This window comes from Paramormyrops kingsleyae, chromosome 2 (assembly GCF_048594095.1).
Source record: "Paramormyrops kingsleyae isolate MSU_618 chromosome 2, PKINGS_0.4, whole genome shotgun sequence".
Classification (NCBI taxonomy): Eukaryota; Metazoa; Chordata; class Actinopteri; order Osteoglossiformes; family Mormyridae; genus Paramormyrops; species Paramormyrops kingsleyae.
In genome coordinates this window covers 16,918,891-16,944,408 of record NC_132798.1, presented here as the reverse complement: position 1 = coordinate 16,944,408, position 25,518 = coordinate 16,918,891, and the positions used below count along the sequence as shown (strand labels likewise).

The 25,518-nt window shown below is 43.9% G+C and overlaps 1 protein-coding gene across 5 annotated transcripts in view; it reads right to left on the bottom strand.

The window, feature by feature from the left end:
• The window catches only part of LOC111855115 (PDZ domain-containing protein 2), a 72,843-nt gene that overhangs the window by 20,040 nt on the left and 27,285 nt on the right, over nucleotides 1-25,518 (bottom strand). For 4 of the 5 annotated variants that reach the window (XM_072706897.1, XM_072706905.1, XM_072706904.1 and 1 more), the window contains exons 3-7: nucleotides 9,876-10,332; nucleotides 5,565-5,710; nucleotides 5,051-5,183; nucleotides 3,734-3,904; nucleotides 354-453 (exon numbers count right to left, since the gene is read on the bottom strand). In XM_072706897.1, the coding sequence (XP_072562998.1) occupies nucleotides 354-453; nucleotides 3,734-3,904; nucleotides 5,051-5,183; nucleotides 5,565-5,710; nucleotides 9,876-10,332 (1,007 nt within the window). Of the gene's footprint in view, nucleotides 1-353; nucleotides 454-3,733; nucleotides 3,905-5,050; nucleotides 5,184-5,564; nucleotides 5,711-9,875; nucleotides 10,333-23,116; nucleotides 23,766-25,518 lie in introns of those variants that run through there. The other variant, XM_023833793.2, reaches the window with a different exon arrangement.

Genomic DNA, 25,518 nt, shown 5'->3' with positions numbered 1-25,518 from the left:
CATAAACTTGGTATTAAAAACAGTTGAAAAAAACTACAGCGGTAGAAACTACTGCCCACAGTTCCTGTCTCTTAAACACTATGCCACCTGTGTCTTGAATATTTAGCTTCCATGCTCAGAATGCTAGTTTGGCGTATTTTAGACAAATTAACTTTATACTCTAGAGGACTTGGATTCAGCCACAGACTCAAGTGGTTTGGCAGGAAGTAGAATAATGCTACAAAAGTCCAGCACATCAGTAAATGGCACAATGTTTGCTTTATTTATAAGGTGGACCTCATATTTTAGCTGAATCCTTTACTAACAAAAAACATTAGAAAAGGACCAATTCGTAGATATAATAACTTCTGGACCTTGGGATCGTCTTCGGAATTTCATCGGTGATGGGCTGTGACAGCCCCCTTTCTGCTCCTCCGTCCGTCCAAGCTCCAGGACTTTATCTGCCTCTGGGAACTGCGAAAGAAGCAAAAGTCAGGATAGTCCTTCCGAGTAAATCTTCATCAGGACGACTGTTGAGATGAGAGAGACAGTAAACACTCAAGCCAGATGCCGAGTCGGGGAGGAACATGGAGAGGAGGGAAATATGCGGCTACTTGTGGTAAGTAAGCGACAGAAATGACTTTAAGATCAAGGAGGTTTTGCATCATCGCCATGGGAACCACAGCACTTGATTTCACCATCCCCGTCCCACCCCCCCACTCAGCAATACAACCCTTAATGCAAAGCGATACTGTCTGGAAGCAGCTAAGGTGATTTCGCAATTCCCAATGGTGTGTGGCAAATCGCTGTATGAATGAAAAAAAAAATTTGTCACAAACACTCCAGGTGCCCTGTGAGTTTGCAAGTAAACACAGAGATCTTCTGGTTAAAGAAAGAATAAAAACCAAATTTGGAGGGAACTCTGTTAACCTGATTACTGGTTATTTAACCTAGAGTGACCAGATAATCCATAATTGGGGGCACTTTGAGCTAGGATAGGATATGCAAACCACCATTTCAATAAAAGGACCTGGATTCCACTTAAGCACCGAGTCCTTGCTGCGTGCTGAGTGGTCAGATTCCTATTATCATGCATGTGTCACTGATGTTATTGTGAATCAGCTGGATGAGTCTTTCAATCAAGGAAACAACCCCATCAAGTACAAGACAGACCAAACAAATTCAGTTTCAAGGTAGTTTGTAAAAGCTGAAGTAGCTCAAAGTGTCCTCCCTGAAAGGGATTTTCTCTGGTCAGCCTATTTAATCATTAGCATGTAGATTGCTTCATCTCTGTATGTTGTTTACCTAAAAACAGAAAGACTCATGGCCACAGCAGTCTTTACTATTCTCTTATCATCATTTGTCATCGATCTTCACGAGGTCTCCTCAAGCCCAAAACAGACAACGTCCTTCCTGGATGACTCTAACCCTTCCTAAGAAAGCTCATTATACACTATCTGGCCAAGATGTTCATCAGTCATTCCCATCTCCTTGATTCATAAAAGGCAGAAGGTGTGCAGCACAGATAACCGCGAGCCTCTGGAGACGTGCCGCTCCTGTTGACCCTAGGAGCTGCCTTCCTCCCACCTGCTGCATTACACCTTATTATCATCAGTCAGACAGTGTATCTGCTGTTGTTTCTGCCTGCAATGCTGCTCTTGCGACGTTGTACTTTTGCCTTGTGCCTCACATGCTGCCTGTCTTGATGTTTGTTAAGCTTTGCTGATTTTTGTTAGGGGTGACAGGGCTGGAAGGGAAGTTATATAAAAACAAGCCAATTTGAATCTACTTGTCATAACTGCCAAAAAAAAATCTTAATTAAATCCTGGAAATGGTCTAATTGTCCAATAACACCAGTTTTACAAACTACTCCCACTACACTTCTGTTTAACAGAAGTGTAGTGGCCAGCATTCTGGCCGGCATTCTGGATTCTCCGAAATGTACCGCAGAATTCTTAAGAACCTCAACACACAGTCATGATTGTTTCCTGGTCATTGATAACCAAGAGCTCAGCTCAGCTGTAACCTATTCATATCCAATACATAAAACCTAAGTTTACACCAAAATCAAATCCAGAAAGACAAACATGGAAAATCGACGAACAAATCTGCACCTTCAGAACATATGTTTCATGTTTCTGTTGTGATTCAGCTAACGAGTTTGAATAATTACACCCAAAGGGCACCGGTCTGTTTTAGTTCTAAGAAACGGAGGGGAACTAATCTGATTGTGGATTCGTCTGCCCTCCGATTGGCTGGCTCTCCGCTGCTTGACTGAGTTTAGGAATGACTCATGGGGCATAGCAAACTAAATATTCCAAACCAGCGCAGGGAGAGTTTTGGCCATTACAGCCACATTTTCTCTCAAAGTCGCAGATCTGCCGGTAGCTCTTTAAACATCAAGGTGTCAGACAATGTGGACACAAACTGGAGCAGCAAAGGTTTGGGGCACTTTTCCTGCCCTGCTCCATTCTTCCTGTCCTGGCAGGAGTGACAGCTACCTGATACGTCTAATAATACAGAATGGGCCACAGATTATATCATTTACATTATTAACTGTTCACAAAGTCAAACTGTCAGAGGGATATGCACATTAAGTGGACAGTTTATTAGGTACACCAACTCGTCTGTGGTAGATGATGTGTGCTCATGTCACTGATGTTCTGCTGAGCTCTTATGTCTTCACCTAAGGCCTTCCTGTCAGTTTTATGCAGTCTGGCCATTCATCACTAACCTCTCTCATTAACCAGGTGTCTTTGCCATAGAAATGTCATTGACTAGATGCATCTCATTCATCACACGCCACACAGTCTTGTGAAAACTCTGTAAACCAGGAACCAGCAACGGTGACAGCCACCACCACACCGCGTTCCAAATCTCTCAGTCCACCTGGGGCCTGTTTCAGAAAGCAGGATTTCTTGCTTAGCCGGATAACTTGTCGGATAACTAGCCTGGGCTAAATGCAGGTGAATGAAGATAAAGTCCATTTAAACAGGGGGTACCTTAGAATCTAACAAGCTATGTAGCTAGCCAACAAATCTCGCTTTGTGATATAGGCCCCAGGCGCATTAGTCACATTAATCCTTAGCTGTAAGGTAATTAAACCCTGTCTGCGTGTTCTCACATGATTTGCTGCATGGGGGAGCAGGCTGTTTACAGGCCGCTTTTCAGGCTGGGGGGCCGGAATTTCTACAGCAGAGAGCATGCTGTCTGACCTGCTCGGTCAACTCTATGAGTTGGCTTCCAAGCAAGCATGACAGACAAAAAGCTAGATATTTATCTCCTTCACTGGATGTAAACAAAGCAGTTCAACTCTGTAACTAGTTCTACATTCTACGCTAAACCTACGTTTCTTCTTAAACCCCTAAAGCTCATATCGGGTTGCTGCACGTAGCTGAAACTCTTTGATGTAAACAAATTTGAAGATACTTCAAATTGCTAGTGGGCAACATTGTTGCATGTTGAACTAGTTTCATAATTACAGTACTGACATTTCTGCTAAATTATGGAGGGGCCTTGTGACCAAATTAACTTTCAAGAGATTTAATAACATTCCATAAACAGACAGGACTGTGCACTACTTAGAATGTTCCAGAACATGTGTATCAACGATGGGGATCTGTCAGGACAGCAGGAGGCCAGAGACTGCCTCTCCCCCAGCAGCTGAGGAATGCTGCCAGTGTGGCATACATCCATTGGGAAGGGGCAGGGAGATCAGAGATGGGGACATCAGATGGGGGCGGATGAGGCATACCGGCTTACGGGCCAACTGGCGGGGGCTGCCGGCTCGCACGTCCTCCACATCCGGGTCCAACCTCTGCTTGGCTCCCGAGGGGAAAAGATCTGTGTCCTGGGACGAGCACGTGCTCACCAAGTCCGGCAGACTGCTGGACGGGTACTTCAGGAAATCTACATTGGACTCCTCCTGATGGGGAAAGAGAAGCATCCAGAGAATGCGCGCGAGAGAAAAGCCAAAGCCTACCTTCCAAATCCTTAACATTTTTTTCATTTAATACCTCAGAAGTATAAACTGCTTCCTTCATTCATAACACGGATTTCCTCAACTATTTCAGAGGGCAGGATATTTATTTGGGGGACAAGAATTTATCTGGTCAACCGAGGGCCTGTAGTGAGGCATTTTATTACTTCATACTTAGGATACCACCCTCACATCACGTTATAATAATATAATCAGCTTTATGCACTGTAGCATCATTGTCCTTTTTATTAAATCATGACATTTCAACTTCACCCGACATAAAAAAAACAATTAAAGTAAAATACATTTGAGTCTTATATGTAACAAAGACATCACAAGAATTGCAGGGTCCGCACCAGGTCAGGCCAGGGTAGGGTAGGGTAGCACTCCATACAGCTGGCTTAACGCTGCTTCTTACGTTGGCTCAGTTAACTTTGGGGTGTCCCTTGACAAAATGTCTCTATCCCATCACACTAGTATTTTACCATGAGCTGGTTCACATCTACAAAACTGAACAAAGTAAGAAACCCCAGCAGAATGAATTTCCCAAAGATGTCCCACTAAAATAACAGAATTATTTCTTAATTAAATGATCCATTTAATTCCTTTTTAGCTGCTTTTGCAAATTATGCTTTCATTACGTTTGGTAAAGTGTTGCTACTTTTATCCCACATTGGTAATGCCAACTACCTCAACTTGAACATTTCATGAAAATTTTGAGTATTTTTGAACAACTGCCCTCCATTAAAGCAGTTGAACATGAGCACACAGCAGTGATTGTCCTCTAGGGATTGCCATATAGTAGCATGGCCCAGTAGCTAATGCTGAAGCTTATCTGTGAGCATCGCTGCAGGAGCTACATTAAGCTGCAGCTGATCTGTGAGCACCGCCGCAGGAGCTGCATTAATCTGCAGCTGATCCGTGACCACTGCCGCAGGAGCTGCATTAATCTGCAGCTGATCCGTGAGCACTGCTGCAGGAGCTGCATTAATCTGCAGCTGATCCGTGAGCAACGCTGCAGGAGCTGCATTAATCTGCAGCTGATCCGTGAGCACCGCTGCAGGAGCTGCATTAAGCTGCAGCTGCACTCACCCTGCTAGCCACCACCAGCTGGACCAGCCCGACCGCCGAGCGCAGGATGGCCACAGCCTCCTGGTGCGAGAGGCCCACCAGCGACTGCCCGTTGATCATCAGCAGCTCATCTCCGACCTTCAGCCGGCCGTCTCTGGAGACACAGGAACAGCCGAGTGGGCCGGGAGCCAGCCAACATCCGGGGAGCAGCATTACACCACAGATTTGTTAGCTTTGGACCCACCATTGCTGACGTCTAAAGACACGGCCCATACAGAGACGCACAGCTGACCAATCATTGCACTTGGAGCTTATTTTCAATATTTACACACGTAAAAAGAGCAACTCTGATGATCTACCAGAATAACAAATGTGCCTTCATGTTCTGGCAAGTTAGTTCCCATTGAAAAGCAGAAGGTAAGGAGAAAACTATTAGCAAAGAAATTGTACTGCTTCTACCAGGACCGGAAGACACTGCTGAATTCCTGAGTCTCCCTCGTAGAGAGAGAACCAGGACGGGCCATTTTGATGTTACCTTTTGGTGGCCCCCCCATCCTCCACATGGGCCACTACGATGCCGTGGGGGGAGCGCTTGGAGCCTCGGCCCCCGGTGATCTGGATGCCCAAGCCGTCTTGCCCCTTCACCATGTGCATCTTCCAAATACGGCCGCCTTCCCTGACCTGTGGGCACGGAGGAGTGATCAGCAGCTGCCTCACGGCCGGCGTCTGCCTCCGACATCACCAACCCACAAACACACGTCGATGGTAGAAGGCGAGGAAGCCATCCTGTGTGGGATTAACCTTCTCAAAGTGACCTGCACCAAGCTAAGGTGATGGCCCCCATTCGTGAGAGCGCTTCTCAAAGGGGATTCGCCAAACGCCGTCTGTTGTACCATTACACTGGCCTTTATCCACTAATCTTTTGCAGCCTTAGACATCAAGACAATCTTCAAATACCAGCTAAATACCCAGGCTTTCCTCTGAGGGGTACAGATCATTCCAGAACAAAGCACTTGAACTCTGGCACTCTCTTTCACAAGAATACAAAGTTAACAAACCTAAAATCATTTTATAAACAAAGAGATTAATGCCTTTAATATTTTTTTAGATTGTAGTGCTACAAACTTCATTTATTCAGAACTTTAGGTCAGTTAACAAGTACTGAAAATATCAATGTGAGTTGTTTCATTTAATTTGGAATCATTGTTATTAAAAAAAGATTAGTAGCTACTTGTGCAGACATACTGAACAATTCTTAAGAATAATAATAATTAGGAACGACATACGTAATCCAGGATGGTTAACAATAAGAAATCCAAAGCTTCAAATATTTCAAGAAGGCCAACAGGAAGGGTACAACACCAGCTAAGGTACCTAAGGGCTGTGTCTAGTCTCAGCCGTTATCATATAAACGATGCTAATCTCCATCTCGATCCACTGAGCTGAGATAAGGGCTGCAGTGTGTGCACTGATTGGCTACTCAACTTCTGACTCATTTCAAACAAAGACGACGAGACAAGCTTGTGACCACCAATCAAATCATTAACAAAAATTCCCCCGGCTGTAGAAACGGAAAGACCACAAGAGAACACTAACAAATCACATTTAAACCTGATAGAGTCCTGTCCTCTTCCATGCGATCTCTACATCACACCTTGCGATGCTAACTGGCAAAGCAAACATGACTCGGGTGCAGAGATACCAGCCTGGCGGTCAGTTCTTTGTTGGTTTTCTCTTATAGCCACTAAATTACTGCAGTATGGGGGTGGAAGAAATCGTTCTCATTGACAACGAAGACAATTCCTGACATGACAGCTTATTACATTACAGACTGAAATTCATTCGCAATGTTTCATGACCTACAATGTAAGAAAAATGACCAGACATGAAAATCAGCCAGTGGCACAGTGGGACCCCACATACTTGATAATTATCAGCAATGTTCTCATTTGCTAAGGAGGGACCAATCAGGAACCTCCCTGAACATGTCTCCACACCGCCACCCGCTATGATCCAAACAAAGATAACATGGCCTTCTTAGGTGGACTGGGATAAGAGTGGCTAGCTGTCCCCCTTACGGGTGCTCAGGTCGATGCCACTGTGACTATCTGCCTTTTTCATTTTGTCACATCACTGTGACAGTAGTGAGGATCAAGCCCAAAACTGCAACACAGCTTCTGATCCCAATCAGGCCAATTTGGAAGTAAACAGGACAACAAAGGCGGGCAGGAACCCGCATTTTCACTCCTTATCAGCGCTCGCGATCGAGCTTGTGTGTCTGGAATTCCATGTGGTGGGTGTGTGGGGCAGGGGGGTGGAGGCTGTTTCACACAGCATAGCCTGCTAAATAGCCAGTCCCGTGCTGATGCTCCTGCAGCTCAAGTAGTAGAACATTGTGCAAAGGTTATGGGTTCAAATCCCAGGGAGCACATATCAATTGTAACCTTCTCTCAACAGTAAGTTGCTTTGGATAGAAGTATCAGATAGGTTAATATGCATAAGATTCTGCACAAACTTCCTTTACAAGTAGTACTGAGCTAAAATCAACTTTGTCCCAGAGCAGAATGTAATTCTGATTACACCACATATAAATTGTCGTAATTGTAAAGAAAAACTTCTAATTCTGTTTCTGATTCTAATGGCACCATGTTTTTTTCAGAAAGAAAAAAACAATACCAACAGAATTCCAGAAATTCTCCTAAAGATAATTATTCTTTAGAATATGTCAACCAAAATCTCAGCTTAATTTCCAGAAAAGTTCTTTCATTTCTCCATAAACACCAACCAGAGCATGGATGTACGTATGTCTGCCTCGTGGTTTCTGCTGTCTCCGCCTGCCTGAGCTGGCGACGGCTTTGTGTGCTGATCTCCAGGCTGGTTTGGGCCATGGGACGGCAGTCAGCACAAGCTCAGACCCGACAAGTGCAAACCACTTCCTGCTATTCCACATGACATACGAGTGCTGGTCCCACATTAACAACCAGCACATGTGCTTACACATGTCATTCTGAGTGACAAACTGCCTGCACTTGGCATTTTGATGTAACTCACTAAGTATTCAATGCTGGAATGCAAATACAAGGGAACCCAACGGCCACGGGTACGAGTATATACCGTCCTCATCTTCTTCAGTTTTCAACTGAAGGAGGCGGCTGGACAGTATGGACTGGAAGAAACGGATGCATCGATGCGCAGTGGGGACAGAATGGGTCAAAGCCACAGGAAAAATCCTGACAGAAACCCACACAGAGTGACCGCCGGAGGTCATTAAGGATAGAAGACCAATATCAGAAGCACCAGGCTGTTTGATGAACTGACACAAACTTGCTTACTTCACCATGCAGTCACCCAAACTCTGTATTGTGGTGTATAATTTAATGGTGGGTGTGACTGTAAACATATTTCCACTACAGAGCTACTTCACAATCCATGCGCTTACGAAACACAACCCCTGAAATGTGATTGGCAAATACTCTGTTTTTTAACCAGTATGTCTTCTTATTAATTAACAACTAACACCCTTACATTAGGTTTACCAACATCACAATTCACTGAAATGTGTGTTGCAGTAACTTGGAAAAACATGTCATGCTGAATAACACTCAGCAGACAGATGTTCTGGCTGGTCTCAGGAAAAGTAGAGTCTGATTTATTTGATCCTTCCCTCTCCTCCTCAGATACCACTGCCAGCATAAACAGGAACACCTGAAGAAATAAAGAAGCTATTTTTCATTAAACCTAAATTCACATTTACATTTATTTATTTAGCAGACATACAAGCAGAGCAGGTCGCATATTACACCCATAATCATCACGCCAGTTTGATCACACTCAGTAACCAAGTCACAGTAACTGCAGGATGTTAAGGGGAAATGTACGATATTAAATTTAATAAAGATAATCGTTATTTGCACTGACAAGGCAGGGTGCTGCTGAATTATTCTAATGCTACTCATACTTGCCTTTAACTTCAGGAAAACCTGGTATTTTATGTGAACATGCTGTACTTGACTGTCTATTTAATCATAAAAATCATTACATTCACTTTATGATTAGCTTTTAAGTTGGCAGTTCCTTTCCCAGGCAGCAGAGCCAGATCCAGAGCTGTCCCTGCTCCCAGAGAAGTGGCCCTCAGTCCCAGCATGGCGTCCTCACGATCGCAATGGTGGCCTCGAGGACCATTGTGCACGCGGATGAACGCTGCAAGGTGCGGGTCCACAAACGGAGACTTACAATGACTCATCGCACGTCGAATTCCACCCCACCTCTCCGATGCCAACATTAACAACCTGTTTGGCAAGATCACCCCCCCTCACCCCCCAGGGAGTCTTTCTGACTCATGGAGCCACACTGGAGGTATGAATTACTCACTTTATTGTACACACAACCCAGAAGCGGGACTGTGGGAATGAATTAGCACATTAGCATAGCAGACCAGTCACATGTGTGTGGCCTAAAGTGTTTCAAATGCAAGATTTAGAACTCATGTTACTTTTACAGTTATTCTTCAGAGTACAGATTACATATCTCCCCAGTTAACTGCCGCAGTTCTCCTGAAGCAGCCAGGACCATTTCTGCATGTGTGAGTGACGAGGGCAGTTTTCATGATTTCAGCTGCTGTCATGGTCAAGACCAGGGTAAATTCATGGCACTCTGAACGCCAAGTAAACAATGAAGACTGGAGAAAGATGTGGGCCTTTGATCAGACAGCTACAGACAGCCTATTGGGTTTTGAATTCATTTCAGCTTTAATCGTTTAGTAGGACTGAGAAGCGCGGCCCATTGATGGACTTTGACTCGGTGCTGCCCCCCGAAGGCCAAAACAGGAAGAGTGCTTGGAGCTTACCTGACTCGAGAACTCGCTCATGGTGTCGATCTTACAGCTCTCAGAGTAACGTAGCCGTGGGTGGGCAGGGGGTGTGCATACAAGGACGCCATTATGGGTGCGGATATGAAGACCCGCGGGCAGGGTGGCCCTCTGCCCCCTCTCTGGGGGGGTGTCCGCCAGGCCGTCCAGCCGCATCGGCGACAGAGACTCCACAGGCGAGCTGTAGCCATTCTCCTGTGCGGGGCCTCGGGGGGGCGGGCAGCGGGACACCACACCCAGCTTACGTGTGCGCTTGCCGTTCTGGGCGGGGCCGGGCCCGGGCTCCGGCGGGCAGCTGTGCCGGGGCTCGCTAACAGCACCCATGCTGCCCCCCCTGCCATCGCCGCCGCAGGGGGGGAGCGGGGCCTTGCGTTTGATGCGACGCAGCATGATCAAGTAGATGCATCCGCCGCTCCAGCACTGGTCAGCCAGGTAACTGCAAAAACAGCGAGGACAGAGCGTGCTTAATGCGAGCAACACAGAAAGCCTTCTGTCAGCGGAGAAAATATTTATTGCATTTTGTTCCATTAACAAAAAAAAAAACAAAAAAAACATTTAGTTCTACAATGCGAGCATTGCCATAGGTAACAAACAAAAGAAAGGGACATGTCTGGAAACATTACATCTCTTTGTTCATTTAAGGCTTGAATGAGGGAAATAGTCTGAAGCAGTTTACGGCTAGTGTGTCATGTTCACGTTCCCCTGGTGAATTTTCACATCCAAATGACCTTATGGAACAGTAAGTGCAAGAAATTAGTGACGCCATGAAGGGTCAGAATGGAAGCCAGATGGACGTTACAGGCTGTCCCAGCATGCATACTCTCTGAAAAGCATTTATAATCCCAGCACTCAGAAGCACGGTCAGCCATGTCTTATGGTGGGAAATTAGAATCAATGTTAATTAGCTTAAAAACCACCCACTTAACTAATAATAACTTCCATCTATCCATTTCTGTAACTGTTTGACCTGTTCAGGGTCACACTCATAATAAATTATAAAACCCAAATAAAACATAGTGCCTTGTAGAAGGATTGAAACCCTCCGTAAGACGATAGGATTGGCCTGAATAAAAAGTGATACACATGCATATTTGTCCTGCCAGTAGCGAACTTATTGCGGAAAAAAGTCTAAATCAATTATTTGTCAGCCAGTCTTCGAAAAGAATTTCCAAAACTGAGAAATGTTGCTTGCATAAGCATTCAGCTCCTGCAACTACAATTAGGCAATGTACTGTAATTTAAAACAAATAATTTTGAAATGCAACTGTGGCCTTCAACGGGAAAAGTCGTGAGAACAGAATGATAATTATGAAGCATAGTAAAGGCGTAGTAACTGACAGCCCTGTTTAATCAGGACACAACAAAAATAACGAAGCACATGTCAACAAAGCAGCACACTATTCATGAATACCTTTCAGTCATGTGTTGTCATCACCTAAACCTCCTGACGGTTTTCCTAACACTTCCGGGAAGACGCACTAATGGCTTGTGTATGTGTTACGTTATTGTGTTTCCTCTACAGCCTTTTCCAGCTTTTATTGTAATCGACCGTGTGACCACTAAGAGCTCAGGTGATGATTGCAGATCATCCTATTTTTTTTGGTCTTTTTAAGAGATTACATGGTTAATTTCTGTCTGCTTTTGTGTACGGATCATTTAGCTGAATGGCTAAAAGGTCGGCTTGATGAGTAAGGTCATTAGAGAGTTAACTATTTGCAACGCCAACTGGAAGCGGCATCTCGCAGGATGGACTTTAACTTCTAAGAAGTGATTCCTGGCAGGTGGATTTGTTTAGAACTACAAACAGAATCATGAATATGCATTCCTGCTAAAGATACGTCATGTGACAAGTTAATTATCACAGTTAAAAAAAATTTAACATTTAAGGTCCTGCGTTACATGTACTTAGTAAACGCTTTTATCAAAAAGGACATGCAATTGAGAAAGCAAGGTCAGACAATCCCTGCAGGAATTAAAGGTCAAGGGCCTTACTCAAGGGCCCAATAGTAAAATGACTCTGCTGACGCTTGGATTTGAACCAGCAACCTTCCGCGCATAGGCATAGCATCCTACCCCAGTTAGCCACAAACCACTCCCAGCACCACAGGGCATCGTTTTGTCACCATTTATGATGTTAATGATAGCACAGCCAACAAAAGGCTGCCTTCAGAGTCAAAGTAAAGAGACTAACATATATTTCTGACCTCCCAAACTGGGCAGATGATGGGGCTATGCACCGTTACGTGCTGCCGAATGCCTATGCCCCTCCAGGGGCTCCACGGAAAATGGACACAACCCTCTCTCTCTTATTACAGGGTCACAGCAGGCCAGGGGTGACGCAGCACTCTGGCGTGACACTCCGCTTATGATTTTTGGGTGTTCTCCACATACGGTGAAGCTTTCAAGATTACGTCCAATCCCCTCAAACCCCTCTGCTCCCCCCCCCCCCCAAGCTTGTCAGACTGACGGCACTCAGGCAAATGCCAAATAAAGCTTTTGCTTACACCCCCAACTGCAGCACCAGACAAAGCGGAACCCGACAAAAAAAAAAATCACCAAAACAAGCAGGGAACCTCAGTGAAAACACTCTGGCTGCAGACAGGATAGAAAAACACAGTGAAAAGTGGGGAAAAAAGACAAAGGGAAACAGCCAAGGAGGCAGGAGATACAGGAGCAACAACAACAGCACATAAGCCATTATGCAGGGTGGAAGGGGAGTGCGGACTTGTACAGTTAATTACACTCCTTTGTTTAGCATTCACCAACAATTAGGTCCTTAAATGTGTCTAAACACGTTCCTGAGAATCTGACTCTGCGATTATGGAGACACCTCGATACCTTCCAACACCATCACATCAAACTTCCCGAAGCAAAATTTAACTCTAAAAATCTGTACAATTCTGTTCTGATCACTCCTGAAAAAACAGGATGACTAGCATGACTTACAGTGAAAGACAGGTGAGAATTCATACAAAAGAGGCAGAAAAATTAAGATTACAGCTCATTTACCAGCATCAAGCCCAATCCAAGGATCAAATTTGCATGACTGAATAAAATTATTTTTCTGGGGGATTGCATTGAAATGATGGCAGCACAGGAACGAGCAAACTTCCCAGCGAAACGTGTTGTTTTATCATTATGTAAGTCATGACTTGGATCCAGCCTGTGCTGCTGAGATCCTGGGCTCTGGACCAAGCAGCTGTTTGGCTCACTCACTTGTTGACTTCCACAGTGACTCTCCACTGAGACAGTCCCCTGCACAGACACCCAGCATGCATGCTGCAAGGCCAGGTACATCCCTAGTATGGTGCATGATGCCATGTCAGCTACCCAAAATGCACTTCTGCTGGTTTATTTTTATGTAAATACATATTTATTTGAATCTGCATACTGTATTTGACAAATGCAATCTACAGCTAGACAATCACTTCCAAGACGATAGAAATATTTAATTTTAATATGCTAATTAAGTCTTAGCTTCCTGTTTCATTGTCTACAAATGCACTTGTTAATGACTCCACGTGAGGTTATTTATAGACACACTTATGCACATATGGGTAACATATAACAGTAGTATTATATGTATATTAACAACATGTCTGATGTCTTCTTAAAAATTCATTTCAGGATTCAAAATTTTCATCAAATACATTTGGTGGCTGATTGGACTTTGCCAACTGAAAATTAGGTCGTATGTGATAAATGGACCCAGACTGTGTCGCAAATTTCATTTTCATTACGACTGCCTCAGTCGCCACTGGCCACTCGTTCACACACAAGCGCGCATGTTAACACACTAGTTGTTAAAACTGTAACATCAAATCTTAGAACTCTATCAGATTATCTACGGATAGCTCTATTTCCTTTTATTTCCCTGATTGTGATTGCGAGAGGAACTAGGAGATCCTCGTGGTAATTCGAACCCCGTTTACAATACGTTTTGATCGATAATGAAATGTGTTTTGTAACTTTTTCGCACGCACGCACGCACCCACCCACCCAGGATATTTTAAAAATGTCTCTCCTAAAACCGCCCGCACCCGCCGGTCACGGGTCGACCCGCGCATCACTAGTGAGTGATATTAATATCAACATGGCATTTCTTGCACGTGCAACGGTCACATGTCAAGGACCGCGATGGTCTGCTGGGATCACTTTAAACCATCAATAAGCTACGCTAAAACTTTTTTACTCAGTCACTGGAAACGAAACTGCAAGTTTTGCAGTTTTAATGATGTTTCCTTTTCCTTTTATCTAATGCATGTAAAAAATAAATTAAAAATCAATCTAAAGTTTACTGCTGCTGCTTTTGCATGAGGTCTGCATGTGAGTTATGTATTATGTAAGATGATGCGGCTGAGTCAGTGAGTGACGGGACTAACCTTTGTTTTAGCAGGAATTATTTTGACATACAGGAATCAAGGAAAATAAATTAGGCGAAATAATTTAACCCAATCTGATGATAGGCTACTCTGCGAGGCTAAATGGCACATATTTATGGCTAATCTCGCATTATTGAGTGAGTCCATTGTACCTGAATGTCTTATTTTAATATATATTTACATTGCGGTCGTTCTGTGGTGATATTTAAGATCTATTTTGCAATACTGACAGACGACTGCATTTTCATTCACTTTTAATGTTTAGTGCTTTCACACAAATGATGCTTTCGCTCTTTATTTGGACCCTCATCCACTGTGCGAGTCTTTCTTCTCCCATATTCCCGAGCTATCAAGAAGAAAAATGTGAATCAATGTATTTTAATGATTGAGTAACCAAAATTAATCAAGCGACCGAGAGCTCTATTTCTGACACAGAGAAATGTCACGAGGCGGAAAGCCAGACAAGAGCATTATGGGAAAAAGCACACAGGCTCCACAGACCCTCTAAAGTACTGAGCAAAGACACTGTGGAAGGACTTAAAAACACATGACAGATTTTTGTGTTCATAATATTGAAGGGCACAAAAAAATGAGAAAACCTTTTCATTTCATTTTTCATCCCTTTTCTGGAATTCCTAAGGAAAAAGGGAATGTATATATACACACACAAAAGCAAAACCAGGGTAAGTCTGGAGCTTGTCCAGGGAAGCACCGTAAAGGTGCACTTTGAACAAGATGGCAGTACTTTAAAGACATCAATGCACATACATCACATGCCTTTGTGGGAGAAAATGGACACAAAAACAGGAATAACGTGCAATATCCTATGCTTGAGGCGAAAACAGAAACTGCAACTGCCAATCTGGATGTGCCAGGCATCAGTGCTGCTCACTCAACATGCCAAAATTCACCTCCATTAAATTCAACAGAGCATAACATGAGTCATATGCAGCCATATTGGCCCAGTCACCTGTGACAGCAAACATACACTCATCCCATACACCGTGGGCAGTGGTGGCTTGATGGTTAGGGAAGCGCACTTGTAATTGAAAGAGTGCTGGTTCGAATCCTCGCCCAGCAAGGCACCACTGAGGTACCCTGAGCAAGGTACCTCCCCCAAGCACTGCTCCCCGGGCGCTGAATTAGCTGCCCCCTGTTATGTCACGAAAGTCACATGTGGGTTAAATGCAGAGGACACATTTTGTTGTTGCACACTGTGTGCTGTGTTGTGTTAACAATGACCACTGATCACCTAATTCTACACAAAAATGTAGCCTGTGAATGATAATACTTCCAATGAAAGACCATAATGAGAAAGAGATTGTCCAACCCTATCATGTGGATGTCTGCAAATTAATTAATCACCAAGTAGGTATAACAACAGTTTCATCCTCATTGGAGACCTGTTTAAATGCACAAAGGGCAGACTCAGATTACAGGGCTTCCAAGAAAAGCTGTTTCCATGGGTCCAGTGACCGGGGTGAGTATTAGCTATGGGGAAAGCCACAGTGAAATCAGGGGAGGGCAGCTTAGTGGGGGGTGGGGGCAGCTTATTAAAACCGATACTCGTGGCCCACTTGGGAGATTTCTTAGTAATATGCCTCCAGGCATAGTGAGCTGCCTTTCCAGCTTGTCAAAAAGGGAACCACGCACGGTGCTACCATGACGACCTACTACCTGCCAGGACATTCCGGGCTAGGCTGAGATTCTGAGAGCGTACCTGGGAAAGGAGTGGAAGTCGGCCTCGGATTCCTTGGGGCTTCTTTTCTTGGCAAGTTGGCTAAAGTTACAAAAACAAACTAGCAGCAGAAGTCGCCATTTATGAAAGTAATTTTAAGCAATAACATATTTAGCAGTGACTTTGTCCAAAGCAACATAGAGTCCCAAAGCTGAACGGCTTTGCTTGGATGAACCAATGGGGTGGCACTCTCCTCCAAGCGTGGCTGCAGGCCTCAGAATATAAAAAATATGGTTGCTGGCATCTCATGTATCTGAGGCGTGCAGTGAAGACAAACACTGGCCATCCCAGATAGGGAGGAAAATGGGAATAAAATATGGGAATAAAACAACAAACGAAAAATTCTCTGGATAAAAGCATTAAATAAGCATCTAAGCTTTAATGGGAGCAGGGGTAACAAATTCAAGATAAACTGACCCTCTGCTACTCAAAATGAGTTTTTTTGTGAATTGCAAAAATGTCTTATCCTCATATTTAGGAAGAGATTTTTAGGAAGCACGTCGGAGAGTAATAAAATATTTAAAGTCCAGCCAATACTGAAATATTAAAGCCGTTTCAGCCTGTGTCTTGCAGCTAATGAACACAGCAAACAAGGTAGGGAGTTCAGGCCAGGACATCATAAACACTGGACCCAAAGGTCTTACCAAGATTCATATATAACATATTATGAGCATCAAACTAGGAAGGCATATACAAACAAACCCAAGAAAATGTCACATGACGGCAAGCCAGGTTTTCATTTTCAGAAATCGTGATCCATTGTCAAATAGCAAACTTTTTCAATTGTGACATCATTCAAACAACTTCATTCTCATTGTGAAGTGTAGTAAACCCACAACAAAACCCACACCAGACTGAAATGATTAGAAAACAATGTCATTAGGTATTTGCAGCACTAAACAAGCTAGCCACGGTGACCATTCAAGGGGCAAATTATGAGACGAGAACCACAGCTGAATGTGCTCAGGGATACAATAGCTATCTGTCGCTTCCACTTTGCTCAAGGGAGTTTTACCTACACAAAAATGTCCTGAAGGCAGGACGAAAAATTATTGGTCTGGAGATTGGAGAGATAACCAATCAAATCGTAGAGGAGGTGGGTTTAAGCAACTGCAGGAGGTGGGAACAAGACTTCTGATTGACTGGTCCTGCCTCCTCTATTTGCTTGGACCCACCTCCTATACAATCTAATTGGTTCAGAGAGATAATCATTTTTTTTGTTTTGTCCTCAGAACATTTTTGTGTAAAACTCCCATGAACTTGTACTTTTAGCCTGTAAAACAGCAGTAACACCTTAAAGATATCTGTCCTTCCTCCAGTAAAGCCACCCAGCCTTAAAAAGATGCACAAAGCCTAAACAGACAAACTACTGTAAATGCAGACAAATCATACTAGAGAAGAGAGGGCTAAAAAAAAACAGAAATAAAAAGCTGCAAGGCTCCACTGAAAGGATCGTCAGGCTCCCGGCAAGTCCTCTGTGTTTCCATCGATTGCCCTCGCAGGGGCATTAGCGTAATTACACTCCAGAGGTAGTTACCAGAACACTGAAAGGGCTGCTAACACAAGTTTCTTTTAAGGATTAACCCAAGCCCATGTAGACAAAGAAAACGGGCCGATTCTGACAGAGAAAGGGGCATTTCTCACCCTCGAATTTTGCTTAACCTCCAGGAGCCAGTATTGACACCCAGACAAAAATTTGTATTCCAACATCTACACATTGTATGAAAATGTATACATAAAACCATATTATATAAAAATAAAAATGTTTCTCTGTGAATTGTATTTTTCCCCCTCAAGCCCTATCAGAAACGCTGTCTCCAAATAATTCAAAAACATTAAATCAGAGTTGTACTTCCAAGCAGTGTGCAAAACAGATTAGCCTGAAAGAATGCAGCAGGATACTCAAATGCTCGCAATCGGAAGGCGACAGTCCTGTACGAGACATGTGATGATCAGCTTAATCACATGACTGTCAACACAGCCCTAGACTGCTCCTGCAGCTGTTAACATCATTAACGAAATACACAGGTCTACTGCTCATCCATCCATCCATCCATCCATCCCTCCACCTACCCATCTTCAAACCACTTCTCCTGGGCAGGGTCACAGGGACTCAGCACAAGTATAAAATATAAACTTCCTCTATCATCAAGCTCCTCAGGATTTGATGTAGCCATTACATCATTCCGTCTCGCATCCAGGGTGTGGGCCACAAACGATAACATCTGGATCAGCTGAAAAGAGGGGTGGACCCTGAAGTTCCTTCTCTCTTTGGCATCTATCTGTCATTCCCTCGTCGATTTATTTATTTACATTTATTTAGCAGATGCCTTTATCCAAAGTGACATACAACTGAGGAAGCTGGTTTATCCAGCACCTGGATCAGTTGGAGTTAAGAACCTCACTCAGGGGCCCAACTGTGAAATCACTCTGCGACCAAGGGATTGGAATTAGCAACCTTCTGATCACAGGAACAAAGTCCTAACCCACAGAGCCACGGACCCCCCTTAACTGAAGCAGTTTGAGTTATTTATGCCACTCTGCGAACAAGCTGGACACAATAACCATGAGGTAAAAGTTGGTTTTGGTTCCTCACCCTTATTCATTATTCGAAATTCTTTACTGCCATGTACCCAAGTTGATGTTATTTGGATTTGGTCCAGTGCAGCACAAAGACAGGAGACTGCTTTCACAGAAACGAGACGTTTCTAATGATTAACTCCATTAATTCATCACATGTCAGCCAACCAGAAAAGTAGCTGTCTAGTGTTCCGCACTCGAATCATGTTGAAAAGTTTCAGAAGAATGATCTGCCTCAATGCCCAAGAAATTGTTAGATTCTGGCTTCATGTGTGCATTAAAGACCTTGCACTGAGCTGCATAGTGATGAAATCAAACTGACTGACTTGTGCAGCCAAAGACATAACACCATAAACATCATACTGAGTCTTCCCAAAGTCCCCTTTCCATGATTGCAAAGCTAATTATGTTCCTCTAGAACACAATGCCAATGAGGATGGAGACTATTATCTTCCAAAGAGGATAACAGCATGAATTCAGCAATACGATAATATTACACACTATGAGTGCAACCACTTGCACAGCAGATAAGGATCCAGGTGGGAACAAGATGTAGCTTCAAGTCTCAGAGAGGAGAAGGTGATGCTGTTGCCTCGAGCAAGCTAAACTTCACGCTGCCATACTAAGCTGTACAAATGAGCATGTCTGTAAATCATGATAATGATATTTAGATAACACACCCAGGAGCAGAAGGAGCAGAGTTCTCCAGTCCCACCGCCACATTCCACCAGAGAAGGTCTCCATTAGCCTGTTCTCAATTAGCCTCCATTAAGCTGCAGGTGGGCCAAGGGTTCACGGCAGTTGCCTAGACTTGCCACACTGAAGAATTTGTTTCCACAAAGCAGGTTCTGATAAGGTCCAAACGTGAAGCCGGAGGAGGGAGCCCAGGGCTGGCAGGAGGACAGCAAATTCAGCTGCTGTTAGGACCTAACAGCAGGAGCGGCGTGGCAGCAAAGCCAGGAGCGATTAAGCCTGGCAATGCTTACAGCACAACCCCCTAAACAGAGAACAAACAAGCACTACGGGCTGACTTTACCTCACTAAAAGAATATTTCATTCTTATAAAGTGGCCTACTTTATAGATTCACGAGTTACGTGTGAGCTCTGTCAAAGTAGAACACACATGTAGAATACTGTGGCCCAATCATGGGATTACATTTTTACATTTAGTTAGCTGATGCTTTCATCAAAAACAATGAACATTTTTTGGGAAACCAGGGTCAGACAGAAGCAACTGGGGGAGGGGGGATTAAGGGCCTTGCTCAAGAGCTGAGTGATGAATCCACATGGCCAAAACCAGTTTGGAACCAGCACCCTTCTGATTACAAGCACAGCCGCCTAACACACTGAACCACAAAGCACTTTTCAGGATATCCCTTTCCACATATTACATGAGATCTGAACTTCGTATGGAACTAACCCCTCTTTGCATTACCATACTCCAAACTGACTCTCACATAGAAACCCAAATTAAAGAACAAGAGACAATGAAGACTGAAACAAAGCTAATGCTGCTTCATTTTGGGCACTTTGTGCTTCACCATATATCACTATACCGCTAATAGGCTTCTTTACGCTTCAAGCATGTAAGGGGAACTGTCGGGAATGTAACCGGCTGCGTCTAGCTATGGGTAGGCGCCATCGCCAGGGTGGAAAACAAAAACAAGAAAAACTAACAGCTCTAGGATTGCAGACCGGACCGGATTGTTCCATAGAAATATTCTTGAGTAATGTTTCCTAGGAGCACCATTCCGATCCATCAGGAATGAGGACAAGGCCCATCACCATGCGTTCCTTCTCCTTTCACTTATAATCCCCGCTGTGACGTCTCTCCCTGGATTTACCCCCAGAGCTTACACTGCACGCAATGACCAGGGTGCTTATTTTACTCAGGAAATGAACATATCTCTGTGAACGCTGTCTAACCATAGTCAGAGGTTTGTTGTCCAGCTCCTAAAACCTCAAATTAATAATTTTAAACCTAGAGCAAACATTTTATTTCCAGTTTTATTCCAATACAACTTAACATCGTATAATTTACCCAAAAAGCCTTGGTATATTCTCTCTAGAGCTGATTTAACTCCTATCTGCTGTGTGTACAACAAAACAATTTTACCACAAGAAAAGAGTATTATTACAAGAAACACAGCAGCCCATACAGTATATATGAAGGAAGACTGAGTCACAGCAGCCCGTATATATGCAGGAAAATCAAGTTACAGCAGCCTGTATATATGCAGGAAGATCGAGTCACCGCAGCCTGTATATATGCAGGAAGATCGAGTCACAGCAGTCCAAATATATGCAGGAAAATTGAGTCACAGCAGACCATATATATGCAAGAAGACCAAGTCTTGGCTGTGGCTTAAACCCAGAGACCTTCCCGACGTCTGGTAAACAGAGGGAAGCTGCTTTCCCATGAAATCCTGAAAGATCGTTAATTAACTTAAATTAAGCCGCAAACATGCAATATTGACTTATACCATATGCATCCCATGTGGCTTAAAAGGAGAGTAACTTTACTGTCAATCCTGTACACCATGACTAACTATTTCAGGGTTGTTCTCCGCTCTGATCTGAAAAGGCTGACCTCAATAATCTTCCAATTATCTGTGTCACTACAATAATAATAATAAAAATACTAAAGAGACTGACAATGTTTAAATAATAAGCTTAAGTAATAACCCTTTACATAGTTAATTGAAAGGCTACAACAATGATGTATAAATGGACTGGCTTCAAGCAAGAAGTAACAATAGAGTAATAGTCAGAGTTACGCTGTCAGAGGGTTATGTGACATTGAAGAGCCACAAAAAGAACATGTCAAATAAAAACATCAGACAATTTCTTTTGCCCTTGCTTCCAACCTGGAGAAGGGCACCACATTCATGCTGGTGACACACAAATATGGATATGAGTTCCAACAAAACAATGGGAGTCATGATGCAATTTAGGTTTGTTTCTCATCCTCCCATGTAAGTGGGGCAAGGCATCGGGTAGCACAACTGTAAAATTCTGAGATGAAAACCTCTCATTCAGGAGGCAACCTCCACTGCATTACCCAACTCGAATGGCTGGAGAAAGCTATGGCAGCTGCTCAGACCGGGATAGCGCCGCTTTGGACATCCCGCTATACCTTCTGTCCATGGTTATGCTTTGATCCTAAAAACAAAACACTTGAGTGAGACCGTAGTGTCTTTTGGCACTTATCCTTATGTTACTCTAACTCAGTGTTTCCCAACCCAGTCCTCAGGGAACCCCGGACAGTCCATGTTTTCGCTCCCTCTCAGCTCCCAGCCAATCAGGAACACTGAATACCTGGTACAAGTGTGCTGGGAGCTGAGAGGAAGCAAAAGCGTGGACTGTCTGAGGTTCCCCGAGGACTGGGTTGGGAAACACTGCTCTAACTTGAAATCTTGTCTTTGGAGGAATGACTCTAGAATCCCCAGCCAGGTGTGAGCCCCAGCTCTGCAGGTGTGACCCCTCCCACCATGAGTGGGGGCACACGACCTGGCCGCTCACTACTCCGGCCCCTCTGTGAAGTTCCCTGATCACTCCATCTTTCACTCAAAAAGGTGCCATTCTAAACAGAATCGTTCCTGGCCCTAACAATGAAGGATCGTCTTACCGATTTCACTCAATTCACCGAAAGCTGGCCAATTGAATAACGCAAAAATTGCTGGGTTAATGTTCCCACTTTGCGGCTCCACTAAGCAGGCAGATTGTGACTTTATGCTTTAATTCTGCCTCTGAGTGCTTGGAAAATCACTGTGTGTGTGTGTGTGTGTGTGTGTGTGTGCAGGAACACAAAAGCAGTGTCTCAAACTGCAATTGAGAGTCAATCCCTTTGGCCAATCGTTCTTATAGATTAAAATCCTTGGAGAGGGTAACTCCATTTCAAAACCTTAAGCTATGTGCGTTAACATAGACGCAGCCGTTTACCGAGAACTGGAAGAAGCCTCCGTTATTGTAACTGATGTTTCCAGCGTGTCTGTCATTAGAAGAACGACAGTCACATGTACAATTGCCGTGCCTTGTAATAACACGCATGTTTTACACAATGGTCATTGGCCAAGCCTTCATTAGTACTCACGTTCCAAAAATGCCCGAAGAGCCTACAATCATCAAGGTGTAATCGCTACCATTAGTAGTGACAAAGGTGCCTTTAAGGAAAGCATGGTCCTACGCCCAACCTGGGGGCTACAAGTGCAGAATCGCTGGCAGGGACTGTGGACGTTTTACAAAATATACATATTCTAAGTACGATTAACTTTCCTTTAATTTCACTTTTTACCTTAAACCTATTTAAAATACAAATGCATTATTATATTTCAAAAGTAAAATGTCGGCTACGTCGCGCAAGAGAGACGACGCATGAAATCAGGCACAGGACCACGGCAGAGGTTTAAGCCGGTGGTAATTACTACCGATCTAAGTTACGTATGAGTTCATCAGATGTTAAAAGTGCATGCAAACTGTTATAGAGAAGGAGAAAAACTTTTTTAAAACATTTACTATACCTGGATCGATCTTGTATCTCATTTTCGCGTCGCTATGCCAGCCTACTCAGGAGTGTTGACTGAATCCAGAGTTGATAGGATAAGAAGCATAGAAGATCCTTCACCGATCTGATCACCTGCGATACTTTCTCAAGTCCATACCAGCAGTCACTGTCTTTTTATTCACTTTCTTTTTAGTATGAAACAAAAAAAGTGCATCTTCACTTTTCCGCAGCGCAAACTTTTATTTCAGGAGCCCAGCCGTCCTTCTACCACCCTGATGTTGCCCAGATGTTCACACGGTCCGCTTTGCAGCTGCCTTACCCCACCTCTGGTGATTCGCAGGGATCTTCCGCAACAGCCCACGGAGATCCCTAAATTTGAAGACTCCAGAAATTATTGCAAAATGACTCCTGTGAGGGAATTGCAAGCGTCCTGCATTTATATATACATATACAACATATATAGATATCCCCGCCTCTTCTCAGAAGTTCAGACAGCCGCTTTTGGGACTTGCTGGTGTTCGCTATGAATGGGAGGGGTGCTTCGCCGCAAAAAGGCGATAATCCGACTGGCAAAAACACTTTAGGGGACGGCCGCGCTGCTGCATTGTGCACGTCGCTCCCTGCCGTGACACGGACTTAAAACCTAATTGTGAAACAGAGACGTGTCAGCGCAGGTTCGCCGACTGGTTTGGCCACCATGATAATGATATTCCCCTTATCATCTGAGGGGAAAAGATTAGCATTTTGTCTGATGTCTAACCGTTCAATTCCCCTGCCAATACCGCTATCATTAGGCAAGGAGCGCGTGACGGGCAGATATCAAGCTACGCTTTATAAATTAGGTTACAGCAAATATGAGGATTTCAACTTTCTACCCTGCAGTGGTTACAATAGACAGTGCTTTTATTCTTCAATTTCTTTGAATCGAACTAATCTATTAGTCGGGGACATGAATATTTCTTTACAAAGCCAACGCAGACAAGCCTATGGCAAAAAAAACGTGTTTTCCTGCCAGGAATGTTAGTAAGGAAATCGCTTATAGCCTATAGGAAATGTAGCCGATGTTCCCGACTTTCGCCGTCTCTATTTGGATTTTGCCCCAGTCCATAAAAAACTATTGTCACTTGATATGTCTAATATATTACCGCCGTGCATGTCTAAACGTATTTAACTCGGGAAGAAAAGGCTTTTGATTTTAGCTATAGTGAACAGAAGCACTGTACGTTTAAGATTAATTCGGACTATTTACAAGTTTAAAAAGCATCCAGGAATGCGTTCTGATAAATTTGTTTCCATTAAGATCGGTCTTAAAAATTCAGATTTTCTAATAAATAAAAATAAAAATGGGAATATTCCACGAAGCAACGCAGTAAGTCTTGATGTGGTCCAATCCTATGCATTTTCCTGCTTTTTGAGAGCCTGCGGTTTTACTGCGAATAATGACAAGAGCGTCTTGGCATTTTCCAGCCTTTGGTGCAGGGAGAGGAACGGGCCAAGAGACTATCATTACACTTGTCAGGAGCCGCAGCCCCGGGCCCGTCCAGCTCTCATTAAATAAAAAGCAGCTTCTGGAAGAGAAGCAGCTGAAAAATAGCAGCTTCAAATCAAGCCCACGTGGGCCAGAGTACTGACGGGGTGGGGTGGGGGGCACTTGCACACACAGCAGGATGGCCCCCCAAGCTGAAAAGACTTCACGGTTGCTTTCCACCTCGGAAATACCTGTTCTGCAAGGTAATCATTTGTGCTTAAAGGTGTTTCCTGCGACAGGACAAAACGAATATATACATCGCAGACCTAATGCGTCCGTCACGGAGGTAGGCTATTCATAAACGCCACAATACCGGAACCGGATATCTGTACCACAACCGGGCGCAGGATGCTGCCCGTTTCAATTAATGACAACACAGATAAACATCAAAACAGTATCAGGTTAAAAAAATATGGTGTGCTGATGTGTATGGCTGTGTGTGGGGAGGATCAATCACCATTTTTCAAAACCGAGTAAAGAAGTGCAATTCTGGTCATTTTTAAGCAGTTAGTGTGAATCTGACGCAGAACCTTTTCCTTGTCAGCTGCCCCTGCCTGCACTGTGATGATTACTGTATAAGCACAGATTCCTTCCCAGTGATAGTAGTCGATGCCTCCTGAGAAAGTCACTGCCTCACAGGCTCCTTTCCAGTCTCCCACCCCCAGCTCTTTTGGCCCCGACATCAGCAGGAGCAGCATCCCAGAATTCATTAAGAATTCATTATTCATAAGCCAGACTCAGTCTAATTACTTCACAACGACTCCTACCTTTGTGAGGTTATCAAGTTGAAAATGTGAAATAGGGTGACATCTTCAACCAAAACCAGATACCTCACAAGCTCCTCAGAGATATAATGGCTCAGTATCCCCCCAAAAGTTCTCTGCTATACA